Source organism: Pseudopipra pipra, chromosome 5 (assembly GCF_036250125.1).
Source record: "Pseudopipra pipra isolate bDixPip1 chromosome 5, bDixPip1.hap1, whole genome shotgun sequence".
NCBI classification, from domain to species: Eukaryota; Metazoa; Chordata; class Aves; order Passeriformes; family Pipridae; genus Pseudopipra; species Pseudopipra pipra.
Window position 1 is genome coordinate 18627612 of NC_087553.1, and position 16817 is coordinate 18644428.

Here is a 16817-nt window from a genome sequence, read left to right on the forward strand (position 1 = left end):
GAGAAGGCACCAGCTGAGCTACTGCCGCACTGCAAGCAAGCGCCCTTTGTGCCGGCAGGCTGCATAAGTAATTAACCCTTGTAAAACAAACAAGCGAGGAAACAAGCATAAACAAACAAAATACTATTTCCAAAATAAAACTGAAGGAGGATGGCTGGCTCTTGGCTTCCGGCTCACCCGTTTGGCTAGACAGTTTGGAAACAAGGAAAGGATGTGGGTAAAGGTTTTTAAACACCTGAGAGTGGTATCTGTCAGCTTAGATATGCCAGGCTAGTATAAATGCTTTAATAAGCTTCCCCCCAAGGTTCTGTTTGGGACATTCAACGGGTTTGTTTAGTGTGGTATAACAAGGACTAATGTGGGATTCTAATATATGAGTGAAAGTCTTAATTCTATGCAGGTGTTGTACACTGCTTCATCTATGGTATGCAACATGACCTTCTCTAGTACAGCTGCAAGTCACCCTGGTGTAGAGGTGCTTGCACCAGTACAGCACACTGCAGTGTCGTACAGCCACTGCATGATCCTGGTACAGCCAATTACAAATTGGTTGCATGTCTCTCTGAAAAGTGTACAGCTACCTCTCCTGCCTGCAAAACAAGTCCCAGAGGACAATTCCTGCACCACAGCAAGCACAAGGAGCTCCCCCCCTAGGACCTTGTAGATCACAAGGTGCACTGCTGCAAGACTCTGCACCTGCAAGCCTGAACTGGGCTGAGCTGCTGCAGTAACTAAAACAGCAGAGATCCCTCCTTTTTTTCCTACTCGGTTTGTTCAGTGATAGCTAGTGCTTGTGCCACTCCTGCTACTTTAATATTGCCCAACAGATCTGCAGGAAGAGATCCCTCCTCTTTACAGAGTGGGGATCTTCTGCCCACCTAAGGCAACGTGTTTCCACCATCCTGTCATGGAGGTACACTGAGTTAGGGTTGCTGAAGGGCTCCCTTTCTGCACGTGAGCTGAATTAAAAGGCGGTGTAACAGGGTCATAGGGGTCTATCCCTGCTTAAGAGACAAAAATGTTCAGGCTCTGTGTACAAATAAGCATCATATTCTGGCTTTGTCTGAGCACAGGATATTTCACCACCTGCTCTCCAAAATCAGTTCCAGCACACACACAAGTGAGGACAGTTGCAAATTGAACAAAACATGCTGCAGCTTCCTAGAGATCACCCCAGAGCTGTGTGTAATGACAGCACGTGCTCTTCAGCTAAACTTCCCTTTCCAGAATTGAATTTCTCCTCACTCAACACCTGATATTCGTTTCCAAAGGTTATTCACCCCACCTAATTATTTCCATCTTCCTATTCTTCCCAGCTCTTAGTTCATCTTTAATAAGGATTTTTAATCAAACTTGAAAGCTTATTCCTCCATGCTCTACAGTTCCCCCGTTCCCAATAACGTTATTGCAGCAGTGCTGCTTTGATCTTTTAACAGCCACTTTGCATACTGAGTATCAGCTTTGCCCTAATGGCACACACATCTCTGAAAGCTCCAGGAGAATTCAGCAGGGAATCCTTACATCGATAAACCCAGTTTAGTATTCACATTAGCACTGAGGCAGCCGCAAGAAAAGGAGGAAAAGAAAAATTCTTATATTTTCCTCCTCCCTGTTCCCTCTACATCTTTCACTAATAAATTTGTGCACGGACTTAATACTCGTGAAATTGGCAGACTAATGTTACCAATTAGAGTCAAGCAGGGACTACAAGCGTAACCTGAGGCACACAGCTCTGCAAACAAATCTTAGCCTGCCTTGCAGGAGACTGGCTAAGACCAGTCCCATGATTTTTGCAGGGTATTTACTTGTCATGAATGATGACTTAGTGCTAAGCAGAAATGTCCTGCTGGGGCTGGAATGACACTGCCATTTGAATTAGGTATAGGTAACTCTGCCTTTAAGATGGCCAAGATCAAAATGTCTTGGCCTGGGTACCAGGGGCAGCTGATGGCCCACAGAGCACAAAAGGATTAATGTATTTAGAAACCTGCCACTCAGCAAAACATCCTTATGTGTGTGCATATTAGCAAGCAAAAAACTTGAAAGGAAGAAGGAACATAAAGGATGATTTCAAGTGTAGCCTACTTAGCTGGCAACAAACAAAACCCAGTGCAGTAGGACTGCAAAGGGCATCCTGTGAATTTGTCTTTGGTAGGTATGTTTTCCTTCAGTTACAAGAGCCCAAGAGAAACCAGCCTAAGTTCCTTTCTATGAGCCTACTGCCACATCCACACTAGTTCCCAAAAAATGATCGTGTCATGATCCCCCTGCAGGGATCTGCTCACATTTCCAGCACTGCCTGGCCCCTTGCTCCCACCTGCACTCCACTGCAGAAGGTTGTGCCTACGGTCTGGACGATTTTGGAGTCAATCAATAATGAAAATGCTGACAGGCACTGCATTGCTTGTTCTTTTAGTCTCATCCCAGAAAAAAAGTCTTGGGCTTTTGGCTGCAGGGAATTTAAAATGCTGCAGGGGAAAAAAATAATAATCCAAAATGAAGCACCTACAGCACTCTGTGGGGTTGTTCAGTTGGGAGAAGATAAGGCTCTGGGGAGACCTTATAACAGCCTTCCAGTACATAAGGAGGCCCACAGGAAAGCTGCAGAGGGACTTTTTACAAGGGCATGTAATGACAGGACAAGGGGGAGTGGCTTTAATCTGAAATAGGGTAGGTTTAGGCTGGATATTAGGAAGAAATTCTTTACTATGATGTTGGTGAGGCACTGGAACAGATTGCCCAGAGAAGTTTTGGATGCCCCATGCCTGGAAGTGTTCAAGGCCAGGCTGGATGAGGCTTTGAGCGACATGGTCTACTGGAAGGTGTCCCTGCCCATTTGAGGGGAGTTGGAACTAGATGATCTTTAAGGTCCCTTTCAATCCAAACCATTCTATGATTCTATGATATGCAGGAAATTGTAATCCAGAAGGAGAATGAGACTCACTGAAAGCTCAAAGACCACTGGCAGGAGCAGACTGATCCTGCACAGTGGCTATGGCAGAACTCCCTCCATATCTGAGGTTCAGGATCAGAAATCAGTGACTGAGAGCTGGGAGTCTTCCCTCAGCTGTCTGTGATTGCTTTATAGACAGATGCCCACCTCAAGAGGGCTGAATTCTCACAGGATGAGAGACTGCCCTCCACTGCCTGTAGAAGGTATCTTGGAGGGCCCCATTTCTAATGCAGGATTTGCTAATAGTCCCCAGGGTTCTGTCACTTCACAGGACTGCAGTCAGTTATCCCAGCTGGATGAAAGATCTACCTGTTTTTATTCTGATTAAAGGCAGGATGTAAGGAAAGACCTGCCCTGAGTGCAGATGTCAGAGAAGAGCAATTGCTCATCCCCTCCCTGTGACTTTCTACAGCCTGCAGGCTGTCCCTTCTTGGCCAAGGGGCCATATCTGAAATGGGTTTGGTGACAGCAGAGAGATCCTCTCCTCAGATCTGATTTATACTGCAACAAAGCCCATCGGTCATCAGTGTTATGAAAGAGTAACAAAATATTCAACCTGAATTATCTTTTCAAGATGCTTAACAGGGTGGAAACAAGTCAAGTTGCATGAAGCTTTCATTTCTCTCCTGGGCTCCTTCTCTGATTACACAGATATTGCTCAAAGGCCTTGGGAAAGGGTTGAATAAACTACAGCATCATCTTTTTATGAAGAAATGCAGGAAGGTTTGAGAGCAAGTTGGGGATTACCATGTTTCCAGTCCCCAAGTTAGGGCCCCTGATTTTCAGGGAAAGGGTGCTGAGTATTCCTTAAACAACAGTCCCCTTTTAGATGTTCCAAATTAAAAACCTAGCAACTGAAGCTCCCAAGAGCTGTAAGTCATTTTGTAAAATTTAGGATCTTGATTTCCAAGTGTCAAGGTGATGGATATCTTTCATGATTAGGGGCAGAAGAGCTGAGAAGGAGAAGGGAGGTTCTGGTGTCAGAGCTGACAGATGGAAATCTAATCTCTAGTTCCAAATTCAGCCAGCCTGGGCTGCCAGCTAAACACCTCCATGGGAGTCATAGTGGCTTGCCCACAAGCCTGCCTTACCCGTCACAAATCTTCTTGATTTTTTGTTTAAGTTGCTCTCCTTGATAAAAGATAATGAACACATTCTTCTTCACCTCTTCTCTCTGCAACAAATTAAAGCAGAATTTAATGCACCCAGAGTCCTGCGCAGAAAAGTTGATGGGATTTTTTTGGCAGCCTCTCCACTGGGTTGTTCTTTTCCCCCAGCCCCAGGTGAGGACAGCCACAGTCCATCTCCACAGTGGTCCCCATAATACAGCCACCCTACCAGGCCCCACATGCATCTTAACCAGGCAGGAAAAAGAAACCACCTCGATAGCAGCAAAAGGGGAAAACAATGTCAAAGAAACTTCTCCCATCCTCAGACTTTCCCACTTTTCTTCAGACACCCAGCTCCAGTGAGGCAGCTGGTGTTGCAGCATGGCCAGGGCATGAGTTTGGTTTCTGCAGGTCACGGCCACGGACGCAGGGCAGAGTAAAGCAAAACCAGGTTGGTACCTACTGTCACAGGGTCCTCCATGGGGGTGTCCATTTCCGTGTACCTCAGGTAGATATTTCCCCTGCAGGCTCTCCACAGTAAACGTTCAAAGGGTATCATCCTTTCCCTCCTTATTACCCCTGCTGTGAATCTGAGCAGAGTTACAAGATAAATAAATTACAAGCCCATCCTCGGCCTTTTAGGACCTTGGTAATGCACACGATTCTACAATCTCATGTTTTCTAGCCCAGGTTCTGCTGCTGCTTGCAGGCACTTTTAGGAAAAACTTCCTTCCTCAAGCCTGGCTTTTATGTCAACCTACTGATTTTATCCTATTGTTCTTTCCTTAAAAAAAAACAACTTTCCTAGATCAACAGGTGAAGGAGAAGAGACAGCTCTGGCCAGAAATGGAGGAATGGGTAGATGCTCAAAGTCACATGAACAGAGAGTGCCTGAATGACAGAGGCAGGAGAGAAATTTTCAAGTGGTGCTTTATCTTCACTCTCTCCTGTTTTCTTTTTCCTGGAAAGCATTAGAGTGCACCTCTGAAGTGCAGCATGACACGTTGGTATACGCCCACCAAGGCCAACACCCTGCAGACATAATTTCTACTCATAATGGAGTTGAACAGGATTTCAGAACTACCAGCATAAGCAGCTAAAAACACCAGCCTGGAAGAACAGCAGTGAGTTTCACCACACCTGTCTGATGTGCAAGGGAAAGCTGTTTGAGTCTATGCTGTCCACCAAACTGCCATCAGCAATATACACAGTGGTGTTTCAACTCCCCTAACTCTCACTCTGAGAGCAACTTCCTATCACTGGCAAAGCCCAGTGCAATCCTTTTTGCTGTGGTTAGACACCCATGCCTGGAGTATCCAGATGTTTGAGCCCAAAAGTCACAGGTGAGATGCTGTAAGACAACAATTTTCAGTCAATACCTACTAAGGGGTCACTGGAATTGGTCCATTTGTCCCACTGACCCATAACCTGACCAAAGTTTCAATGATAATTTCTGAGGGCACACTTTCGACTTCATGAAACAGCTATGCTGAAGAGGCTGGTGAGCAACCTCTGCTAAGAAGCTGAAGGAAACTGTGCCAATGTCACAGCAATGCAGCACAGGTGGGAAGTCTGGCCAAGATGTGGCCCATAACCAATACACACCCCAGCTTGGCAGCAGCAGCAGCAGGAGTGCTTTTCAGCTCCAGCAGTCCAGATGTGTCCTCACTGAAGAAATCATCCGGCAGATTGGTTTCTGCCTGGAAAACATTAGTTTTAAAAAGCACTATTCAGCATTGCCAGTTTGAAAACTATATTCACATTTTTCTCCTGACATTTTTTCCCCTAAAGGTATCTTTCCACGGAGGTTTAGACCAAAGGAAAAACAATAAAAGTAAATTATATCTTAGAAACTGAAAAGCATAAATGCCATTTTCAAAGAGATCTGGGAGCCAAGTTCTTAAGCCCCATTGACTTACAGAACAATGCAGGCTCCAAAGTGACTGAGGTGCTTTTGCAAACGTATCTTACTGCCTTTTGACTGAAAATTAATAACAGCGACATACATCAAATGAAAGTGTCAGTACTTTTAAGAACCTTCCACATCTCTGTTGGAAGAACAAAGGGGCCTCTCACCTCAAAGAAGTCCTGGGTTTTCTTCAGCAGATGTTTGAGCTCTGTCAGTTCAAGGAAGTTCTGCTTCAGTGTTTGCTGGTTCTGGTTGGCTTCCAGAAGCTCGGCTTCAAGTTTCTCCAGCACTGTCTGTTTAGGGTCCAAGCACATCCAGAAAAACTCTGAAGCAGACCAATGGCCCTTTATCAAGCTGATACCAAATAGCAAACTAGATTTTTTTTCCAGGGGAGAGTGCAGAAATATTCAATGAGCACTTTGATAAACCCTTTTTGCAGGAAGATATTCACCAAGGCTAATGCATCAGGTTTCCATTGCCAACATTCCCTACTGGGTGTGTTGTCCTCTTCTGACATTAGAGTTCTGATGCATCTGACCCAAGCACAGGCAGGTAAGCGGGTGTGTTGGGTAAGTACCTCAGCCTGTCTCAGTGTCTCTGTGGTTCCTCACAGGACATCTCGGACCCCAGGCTGGCTGGATGTCAGTCTACAGGCCAAAAGTTAGATAAGGATGTGGGCCCAAGAACACACTAGGAAACCAGCTTGCTTGTGAAGCTGAAGCTGAAGCCCTTGGTAAGCATGATTTGTCTTCCTAGTCACCCACTTGTGCAGCATTTTTAAACTACCCTGTCAGTAAACTTAAATTCCAGCTGGGCTATAATAAAGCATCCCTTGCACATCCAAAAGCAAGGCACAGATATTTGTGTCAGGCCCCAGCATTACTATATCACAACCATGCTCCCACCAGGACAGACAATCCTGGGTTTTTTATTCAGTGAAGCTGGTTCTAACATCAGCTCTCCTGGTAAAATACCCAAACCATTCTTATTCTCTCCTACAGGATGATGGGGGCATTCTATGAGAGTGATACTTTTCCATTAATATATGGGACCCGAGGGGTGTTTCACAGGGGATGGTGAAAAGAGTGGGGTCCTTTAGGAACATGCCAGTAGGACCAGCCTTAACCTAACAGCTGAGAGAGCAGCTCGGGGAGCACCTCCTCAGGCAGGGAAAGCTGTGCCAGCCTCAGATACCAGATCCTTTCTTGCAAGGCAGGGCTCTATTGAGCACATCACACAGACATCCCAGTGCACTGCCTCTTCTCTCCTTGGTGCATTCCAAATTCTGTACCTCCATATCAATCATCTCCCGAGGCAGGGGGGTCTCTGGGTACTTTTCTCGCTTGACTATCTCAACATCGTCTTCCATCTCATTTTCCAGAAAACCTACAAGGAAAGGACACATAAATCTCAATACAGAGCCCTCTCTGCTTCATCGTCCTGGTCACCAGCTCGTTGCTTAGCCAGGACCGAGGTGCCCCACGGAGGTGTGACAAGATGCAATGATATACAAGGGCCATCATCGCACTGCATATACACAGACGTCAAGAAATTACACACAGCAACCTCCTTTCACAGTGAAGAGGCTGTTTCTTCTGAAGTTGTGGTGGCCACTCCCACCTGGACAACCCTCAGCCCCGCCACAAGTAGCATGGCCCCCTTTATTTGGGGCAGTGAGTAAGGCACACAGAAAGCTCAGGTTTCTCTCCTTTGCTCCTACAATGGCAAGTGCAGTCACCGTGGCTACAGTGGGCACCAGCATTGTGGTGGGGAGAGTGCAGAGCTCTCAGGACACATGTCCACAGGACAACAGGCATCATGAGTTCTGCTGCTGGGGTTTTAAGGACTTATCCCTTGGGCCACAAGAAGCGTGTGTGCCCACAGCTGGTGCACTGGTGTAAGAGTGAGGTTATTTGGATTAGCCTCCTGCCCAGCTCCAGATTTATCTTGTGATTTTATAAAAGCTAATTAACCTCCTTTCAGTTCAATTAACCATTTTCAAAACAGGGGCAATAATTTATTGCCCATATGGGGTGAAGTGGTAATTAGCTGACGCATGGAAAACATTTCCAGGGGCTCAGATGAAAACATCACCATTTTGCCACTAATTCTGCTCCCCAGTGTGAGAGCACTTAAAGAAATAAATCCCACACCACCAGTTGGCAGGAAGCCGACTGCATTTGACAAGCATTTACTTACGCAGGATCCTCTCCAAGGATTCGCACCTTCTCACTTCATTCACAAACTTTCTCTGGAAGCTGTTGACATTCACATTCAGCTAAAAACAGGAGGGAAAACAAGCCTGGGGCTGAAGGCTGCACACTGCTGTGCTCATTTTTAACATCAGCAAAGAATGAATGCCTTTGGTGCAGATGGCAAACACCGCTGCATCTGAGAGGCTCCTAGTGGCAGGGTGACACCACGAGCTTCCTTATGGCCAGGGACGTGGTGGCCTTACACTAGGTTCATTGCCCCACAACCTTGCTGTGACAGCAGGAGTCACAGAGGGACTCCCATTGAGAGAACTCCTGTTTTCTGGTGATGGAAGGAATTGTTCTACAGTTGTGTGGAGGGCATGCAGAGCACTGGATGGGGGGAGACTCAGGGATGGGGAGGTTCTCGGCATCATAGTTGTTTTTCAGATCAGCCTTGGGGGAGTCCTGTTTTCACCATGGACTTTTTGGCCATCCTCCAGATGCACTTTTCCCAAGTGCTTTGAGGGAAGGACAAGCACACCACAGGGCACATCTCAGCATGACAGCCAGGCACTACTCACATCTCTGAACTGGACCAGACCCAGCTCCCCAAGCTCAGCCACGCAGCAGTAGGCAGCCTCCACCTGAAGGAAGAGCTGCATCAGGCTCATCTCCTCGCTCCGGAAGATCGAGGCCATTTTGCCTGCTCTCCTCTGACTTGGATGTCTGTGGGAGTCTTTGTGGCAGCAGCACAGTGTTCCTTGCCCGGGGAGGTGCCAGAAGGTGCCAGGCACTGCAGGAACATTGGAAATCACTGAGTCGAAGTGCTAGGAGATAACCCAGTGCTGCCCATCATGTCCTCCTAAAGGGTTTCTTCACCTCCTAAGAGCCTCCTTGAACCCACATGAGCCTTCATCCCACCAGAGCAGTGATAGGTGCTAAGGTATGTGTGTACCACGGGGAAAGAGGGGAGTCACCAGTCTCCTGTGACAGACGATGAGAAAATACCCTCCCCTGTCCTCTGCTGGACCTAAGACCCTTCAGACCACTGCACTCAAGCGCTTTAGTTGCATTTTGGATGGTGAGCTTGTAAAGGACTGAATTTCTCTCTGTCTTAAACACAGAGACAAAAAAAAAAAATCATTAATTTCATCTTGCAATTAGACAAGTGAAAGAGGCCTGACTGGTTTTTATCACTTTCACTGGTAGTGTGAACGCAACATCACAAACACCTCTGGAGCATGTTATACGGGCGTGAGAAGAGCAGACTATTGTATTTAAATTAAAACAACCTTTGAGATTTCAAAATAATTTTCTCCCCATAAAGGACTGTTTTCAAAATGAGATACATGAAATAACATGTATTAACAAAAGTTCCTCTCATCTCTATGCTTCTTATTATTTACTTAGAGTAACCTGAACATACAAACTGCCTTTGGTTGTTCTCACACAAAATTAACTGATTAGCATGCACAAACACGGTAATTATCCTTTCTCAGAGAAAAACATGCAAGTAGATACACTTCTTGCATGCATTTAATTTTGTACCAAGCTTACATTTTATAAATAGCAAAACAAAATCCCTTTACAACCTCACTTCTATTTGTTGACAGAGATGGCAATTGAATTGTCTTTAATGCCTTCTCTCTTCATAAACCTTGTTTTTCAGCATTTTTTAAAAACTGTGGATTCTATGAATTTTCTTTATAATATATGACAGATTTATCTTAAATACGAAAAAAAAATTTTGCAAGATATTAAAGGCTTTTTTAACAGCAGTACCATAGTCACAAATCTGCATTTACTCAATTGTCCTGTGAGTTTTCCTTGTCTTACTTTCTGTACCCATTCACTCAAAGATTTAAGATGCTGAAAATACAATATATGACAACTAGTAGCTTGTTAAAAGAAAACACCATGTGCCAACTCCAATAAATTGAGTGAGGATACAAATTTTAAATTGTTTGGACATTTTTCAGCAAACTGTATTTTTCACAGGGAAAAGAGACAAGAGCTACAACAGTCTCCCACTACTCATGCAATTAAGTAAATCTCATTTTCAAAAAGTTTAAAAGATCATCAAAATATCTTAATTTCTCAAGACTGAAAAGTGTGAAGAAACAATAATTTAAAGCAGTTTGTATTTCTAAACCTGCGGTTCGCTTGCATAGAAAAATGTTACACCTTTAGAATTAAAAGAACAAAACTCAAATGAGTTATTTAGAAATATCTTCGTTAAAATACTTCCAACCATCAAAACCCAGGGTTCTATTTTTCCTTGGTAATCAGCCAGTGAAAACCCCAAAAGCTCACTTTCATCTTGATTTGGAAGGGGGGGGGGGGGGGGAAGAAAAAGAAAAAGAGAAACCTCTTTCCAGCCTGGAAACCCTTCCCAGCCCCACTCCAAGGAAGGCAGAGTGTTCGCCCCTTATCCACTCCTACAAATGCAGGAGGCTCGCCCAAAAGGACTTGCTGCCAGCCGTCCCTCTACCACCACCCCCTCCTCCCCCCCCACGTTTTCGCTTTGGCAGAAGAACAGTTAATTGAGGAATCACCCACACTTCCCCCGGTCGCTATTTCCCAGCAGTGCTGCACTGCATTAAAACGCATTAAAACGCACCGGGTTTCGGGCAGGGGAGATCCCGGTGCCGTAAGCTGCTTTGGAGAAGGTGTCTCTGGGATTTACCTTTCAGCCACCACGCTCCTTTCTGTCAGCCCCTCTGCCCAGGGCAGGGGGGAGCTGTCCCCTGGGTGTGCCGGGTGTCCGTCAGGCGATGACAGCGGGGCTGTGCTCTGGCATCGCTGCGGGCACCGCGCCGGGCGAGGAGGGCGGCGAGCGGAGCGCCCTGGCCACCTGTCCCGTCTCGCACAGGGCACGGCAAACCTCTTCTTTTAAGGTCAAAACTGGTCTGGACCAGAGAAGGGAAACCCTTTCTATCCCTTAAACAACCCCCGGGTGGACTAGACCCAGCGCTGTCTGGCTCGGTCACAACCTCTGTGTCAAGTCTGTGACAAGTGCGAGGCGTTTTGTGGCTTGTTGAGACCAATAACAAATGGGGCAATGCCGGCTCACACCGCCCCGGCCGCCCGAAAACGGGCGAGAACCTTCGAAACCTGCTGCGTGTGGAGCGCCATAAAACCCGTAAGAGGTCATTTGCAAGCTCTGGATGGAGGATCAGTCGTCAAGCAGGTGGAAAACTTCTGCGCTGTTTCTCGCGGGTTTTTCCTCGCTAAAGGCAGTCTGGGAAAGGGCAGGGGAACAATGGGAGATTGATGATTTTCCTCCCGCGGGGGGACGGGCAGAGCGATACAGGAAAGAGAGGGCTGGGAGGGCAGGGGCTCTGTCAGCATTGCTGCGCTAACCTGGGGCAGTACTGGCAGGGAACTTGATTCTCACCCTTTGAAATAACAAATGCTGGGGGGAAAAGTGGCTTTATAGACTTTTTGCCACTTCAGCTGCTAAAGCAAAGGCACCAGAGAGAAATTTGGCCCCTTCTTAAACCAATGTCTTATCTCCCACTGAGGCAGAGGAGGCAGGGTTTCACCCTGATGAATAAGGCTGGCTGGGTTACTAGTAAATCTAGCACCCAGAAGTAAAAATTAATCTCAAAAGGAGAGCTAATGAAAATGCATGGCTATATGCAAATTGTAAAGTACCCCTTAAAGAAACGCTTTCTCAGGCCTGTTCTTTCTGAAGTATCCAGTAACCCCAACCCGACAAGCCCAAGGGTATAGTTTGCCCGAGGGAACACTGCTGAAAAGAGAGCAACAGCAGAGGGTTTCCCAGCACAGAGGTTTTCTACTCAAAAGCAACAGAGTGGTCCCACTTGGCAAAGTCAGCCAGTGTGAGAGGGGTCCCACTGGCTCAAATCCAGCTGCCTCAAGCTGTTTGACCCAAAAAGGAGGTATTAAAAATTATAAGATGGGCCTAAAAGTTGCACTTTACTCAGCAAACCACACAGCTGAACTGATTGTGGGGCCCCCTGGGCTCCCACCCACAGTGGTTGCACTGTGCTCCTCCTATACCAGCCACTGCCCACAGTCAGTTCTGCTTTCTCTATCAATTCTACCAAAGAAAGGCAGTAAAAGCTTTCTACTGGGAAATTGGAAATTTTCTTGGTAAGGCAGATGTGAAGTCATTGCTGTCAACCACACAACTACCATGCAGGGCTGTGGAGAAACTCCTGTGGCAAAGAAAGGACTTTGTCTTCCAGCCCATGCAGTAATACTAAATAACAGGAATCATCACTCAGTTCTCAACTGGTGTATCTTGACACAACAAAACGAAACAGCTTCTCAGGCTACTCCCCTCACCTCTGAACACATTTTTCCCCCTGGATTCATTTGATGCTATCAGGATTTGCTTCCATTTTGCACCTTTACTGCTCTTACTTTTACTCAGCCCCAGAGTTATACTCAGCTACTCCCCTACAAGCTGTCAGGGCTAGAGGAGCAGAAGCAGGTCCCAGCACACACTTCATGGCCAAAGCAAGCTGCACTATACTGGCCACTCCAGCGGAAAGCAGGGTTAAAGTAATTTCTCCTGCCCTCCCCTGCACCCTTCCCACGTGAGAAGCAGAAAGGAGAGAAGCAAAAAGCATATCCCATTTCATGCCTCTGGCATGTGGGAGTAAGAACATTATATTCTAATAATCTCATTAATGCAGATCGGATGATGAGGGCCAGTGATGCAGAAGCCCCATCAGTGGGCCCATTGTTGGTGCCGGCTGCTCTGCCCGGGAGAGCTGAAGGCAGCCCTTCTCTGGCAGCCCTGCACTGCCTGGCTCATCTTGGGCCCCCTCACTGGGGTCTCCAGAGGAACAGCATGGGGTCACAGCAGGGTCACAGGCTCAACATTTGTCTAACAGCAATCCCAGCCTGGACTGGAAAACACAAAGGGCAGGGTTGGGGTTCTTGTCCAAAATGCTAGAGTTGTATTCCTTTTTGTGGCAGAAAGCACATCGCCTCTTCCCTTCTTTCCTTTAAAGAGCAAAACCTTTGTGGTATTGATATTTTTCTATATTTGCCAAGTTTTAGAAATCCTCTGTTTATCTTAGACAGCTATTTTTCACATCAATGAAGACACCAAAAAATCAACCCCCTTCCTGATGGACACATTATTAGCATCAGGTTTATGATTTTGAGTGTTTAAAAGTAATTTTAAGGCTTTTATAAAGACTCTTAAGCTTTTTTGAGCTTTATAAAGGCCACACAGGAGGGAGCTCACCCCACAATACAAAGACTGGGGGTTGCTAACAGGCAGACCCGTCCCCCCAACAAATGCCTTTTCTAGAGTTGAACCGTGAGATTTTGCTACCTACAAAGAACTTGTTGGAGAAAGATCTGCTCCTATGGTCCCACCAAGAGCACAGACCACCTTGGTGTCTAGCATCATGACCTCAATGGCTGCACACAGCAACTAATCAGCAGCTTCAGTGTGCCACCACACACAACTCAGGAGGGTCCCTAACACACAACCCCTCCAGCCAGGCTGTCATCACCTTCAGCAGCACTGGGAAGTGTCAGGCAGCTGTAGGTAGCTCTGGGATCAGACCTATAACTACTCCATGCTTACTTAGCTCTACCGTGCAGAGGGTTTGTGTGGTTACATGGGATATTAATTTTTGAGCTCTCTTTTACCAAAAATCCTTTTTGTCATAACAGCTAAGCATAGCACCACCTCAGGTACACTGAAACGAGAGTTGGGGTGTAGTTATCCCAACCTCAAGTGACATTCAGAAAAAAAAAAGATTTGTCCTCTATCACTGATACACCCAGAGGTGATGCACCTGCTCTGCTCTTGTGGACTGTGTGTTTTGCCCTGAGTTAAATACCATGCTATGGCTCAATTGCCATCGTGCTGGTTACTGCAGGGATGGAACACAATTGCAGCAGCAATCAGATTTCATTTGGAATGAAAAATACAAACATGTTGCCTATGTAAACAGAATATATATAGAGAAAGAGACAGAGTGTATGTGTGTATGATAAAGGTAATACCTGTCTGAGAGCCACACCTGGTGGTGACGTGTCAAGGGCAATACTTTGGTCATCAGAGAATCTTAACTGTGAAGCTCTCTGTGGCACAAAATATACTGAATGGTAGGTATTGCCTCGTTTGTAACCATCAGGAAAAGCTGACCTGGAGCCCTACACACTGTGGAAGAGACTCCAAGGGGAGAGCTGGGGAAGTATCTGATTTTAGAGTAAATAGAGTCTTGTCTTGAGAACTGCATGAAAATGGGATCCTGAGGAAAGGAAGCCCTGTCTCTGCAGGGGCTGCAGTTGTGCTCTGTGTGCCAGGGCACTCTCATGGTGGGAGACAAGTATAGAAACTAGGGGAAGGCTTTGGAGCATCTTATCACTCTTCAGGCAGTCACAGCACTGAAATATGAACGTGTTACAAAGAAGAAATGAAACAAATCCAAATTTGTGTCAGGAGATGATTTTACAGAGCTCCCATTGTGTCTGAACTTATCAAGCAAAGCCTTCATTTCCAATCCAATCCAAAAATCGCTGAAGCCAAGTGCAGCCTGTTCACCACTTCAGAAGAGTTTGGAGCAGGCCCTTTCTGAACCACAGAGGGAACACATTTTGGAAAGGAAAAGAAATACATTATGTTAATTGTGCAAATGCATTTTCAGCATCCCTTAGAAATGGGCACATTTACCTGCAAGCTGACAAAGAGCATTTAGTTAATAGTTAAAATTCAAAAGACATTTCATTACAAATTGAATCATTCATGCAATAGTAGAGCAGTTTTGTCTTTTCATTTCCCCTCAAGCATTTTGTGCTGCACAGAACACTTCTGTATTCATTACTTTTGCAAAATTAACTGCCAGGCCAACTTTCAGGGGGAATTGTGGTTGAGAAATTCAGGAGGGAAAGGTGAAACTGGAAGAAAGGAGAGGGCCCTTTCCTGGTAAAGACTTGAGGTTTAATTTTGATGCAACAGGTAGCTCAGATAAATACCCTCAGATAAATCAAAAGCAACCACTACAAGAGGATCTAGACACTGAAACGAGGTAGAGATGAAGATTATCCTATAGGTGAACTTGGAGCAGCTCTGAGCAGTTGGAGTCTCCTGCTGTGACTCAGGACTGGGGTCACACACCCAGCCTGGCTGCCAGCCGAGCACGACACACCTTGTGCCACCCCGGTGTCAGCTGAAGGACAGGGCCTTGCATCCCGGCAGCAGCAGGAGGTGGCTGTCACAGACCAGCCTGCACAGCCCTTACTCTGCCAGCCCTGGCAGCATGTTGATATGAAAACAGGGAGACAAGGTGGGTAAACATGCCCGTTTCAGCTGACCTGCCCTCATCTGCAGCTCAGTGTGCCCTCTCTCTGGAGGGAACCTCCAGCTGCTGTGTCCTGCTGCATCATGGAAATATTTTCAGCTGGGTGGGAACAGAATGTTTTTGGTGGTGAGAGAAATGCTGGGCAGGGCTAAGAAGGGCTTTGCTGCCAAGGTTTTTCTTAAATGAAAGGAGACCAAATCTACCTCACGGCTTTGCACAGCTGTCCCCTGTTGTATGCCATTCCTGTGGTAACCCTGTCATGTCCCTCCCTGTGGGTTTTAGCAGCGTGAAACGAAAAAAGGAGAAAATTATTAAATTCTATCCTACAAGGATTGCTGCCCAAGGTGCCTTCCCCTGTGTCTCCTTTAAGACTGGCTGCATATCCAGAACAGGCCCCAGACAGCTTCATTCTAAACCCAAAACCATGAGTGACCACTGCAGAAGAGCACCAGCAACCTGCTCCCTGAGGAGCCCACCTCTCCCAGTGCCTTCCTGCCTGATTAAATGCCTGAAATTTTCTCTAACAAGTGCATCATCACATCAAAAATCGGAACAAGCACAGCCAACAGCCTCGGGAAGAGCAGCAATGTGTGCTGCTCATCAGACCAGGAAAACAACACCACCACTTCAACAATGTGGCTTTTCAACCATGATTGCTGAACAGTTCTCACTCTCCAGCTGGTATCATTTTGCCAGCAGCCCTCTTGGTCTGCAGATAGAGCTCTGCTGGTGGGAAGGCACAGCTTCTGGCTTTGCCCACGTCAAGGAGGAGGTGGCACAACCACCAGAGAAGAAAGAACAGCTTTTCCAGAACCACGCTGCAGATGGCAATGGAGGCAGTGACACCGCTGTGTTCACAGGGCGAGAACAGCAGCAGCTTCTTCCTGTGCAGAGGCCCCAAACTGGAACTGATCCCAACCCAAGCCATTGGTACTCTGCAATAGCTGTCAGTAGCCTACACAAAGCCACTGGTTTCACCCCATTCCTTGGTGGGAATGTGCTCACACTCTGTGTATCCTGTGTTAAAAGCTGCTGTACCAGCATGACCTAAGCCTGCTGTTTTTTAGGATTCCACAAAGCCCTTCCAAAAAAGCATCACTGGGAAAGTCAAGCAAGAAAACATGCGAAATCAAAGCCAAATAGGGAGACAAATTCTCTACCCCAATCCTCTGCTCCTTTCCAGCTCTATTATACCATCTTCATAGGATGAAAAGATTCAGAAGCTGCCTGGGACTCTGCTGGGAAGGGCTGGCTCTGGAGGCCTTTCCTTCCTCCAGCTGCAGCATATCCTAGGGAGAAAACTTTAAGCTTAACCTTCAGGGGCCAACTCCTGGTATCCACCTCCCACTGAAG

The 16817-nt window shown here is 46.5% G+C and overlaps 1 protein-coding gene across 5 annotated transcripts in view; it reads right to left on the minus strand.

Moving 5' to 3' along the window:
- The window catches only part of ATP6V0A4 (ATPase H+ transporting V0 subunit a4), a 29315-nt gene extending 17990 nt beyond the window's left edge, over window positions 1-11325 (minus strand). Inside the window, exons 1-8 of one of the 5 annotated variants that reach the window (XM_064654763.1) lie at window positions 10853-11325; window positions 8748-8959; window positions 8171-8249; window positions 7263-7357; window positions 6139-6264; window positions 5668-5762; window positions 4526-4652; window positions 4045-4127 (exon numbers count right to left, since the gene is read on the minus strand). In XM_064654763.1, the coding sequence (XP_064510833.1) occupies window positions 4045-4127; window positions 4526-4652; window positions 5668-5762; window positions 6139-6264; window positions 7263-7357; window positions 8171-8249; window positions 8748-8864 (722 nt within the window). In that variant the 5' untranslated portion in view covers window positions 8865-8959; window positions 10853-11325. Of the gene's footprint in view, window positions 1-4044; window positions 4128-4525; window positions 4653-5667; window positions 5763-6138; window positions 6265-7262; window positions 7358-8170; window positions 8250-8747; window positions 8960-10725 lie in introns of all 5 variants that reach the window. The other 4 variants (XM_064654762.1, XM_064654759.1, XM_064654761.1 and 1 more) reach the window with 4 other exon arrangements.
- Between the last annotated feature and the right edge of the window lie 5492 nt (window positions 11326-16817).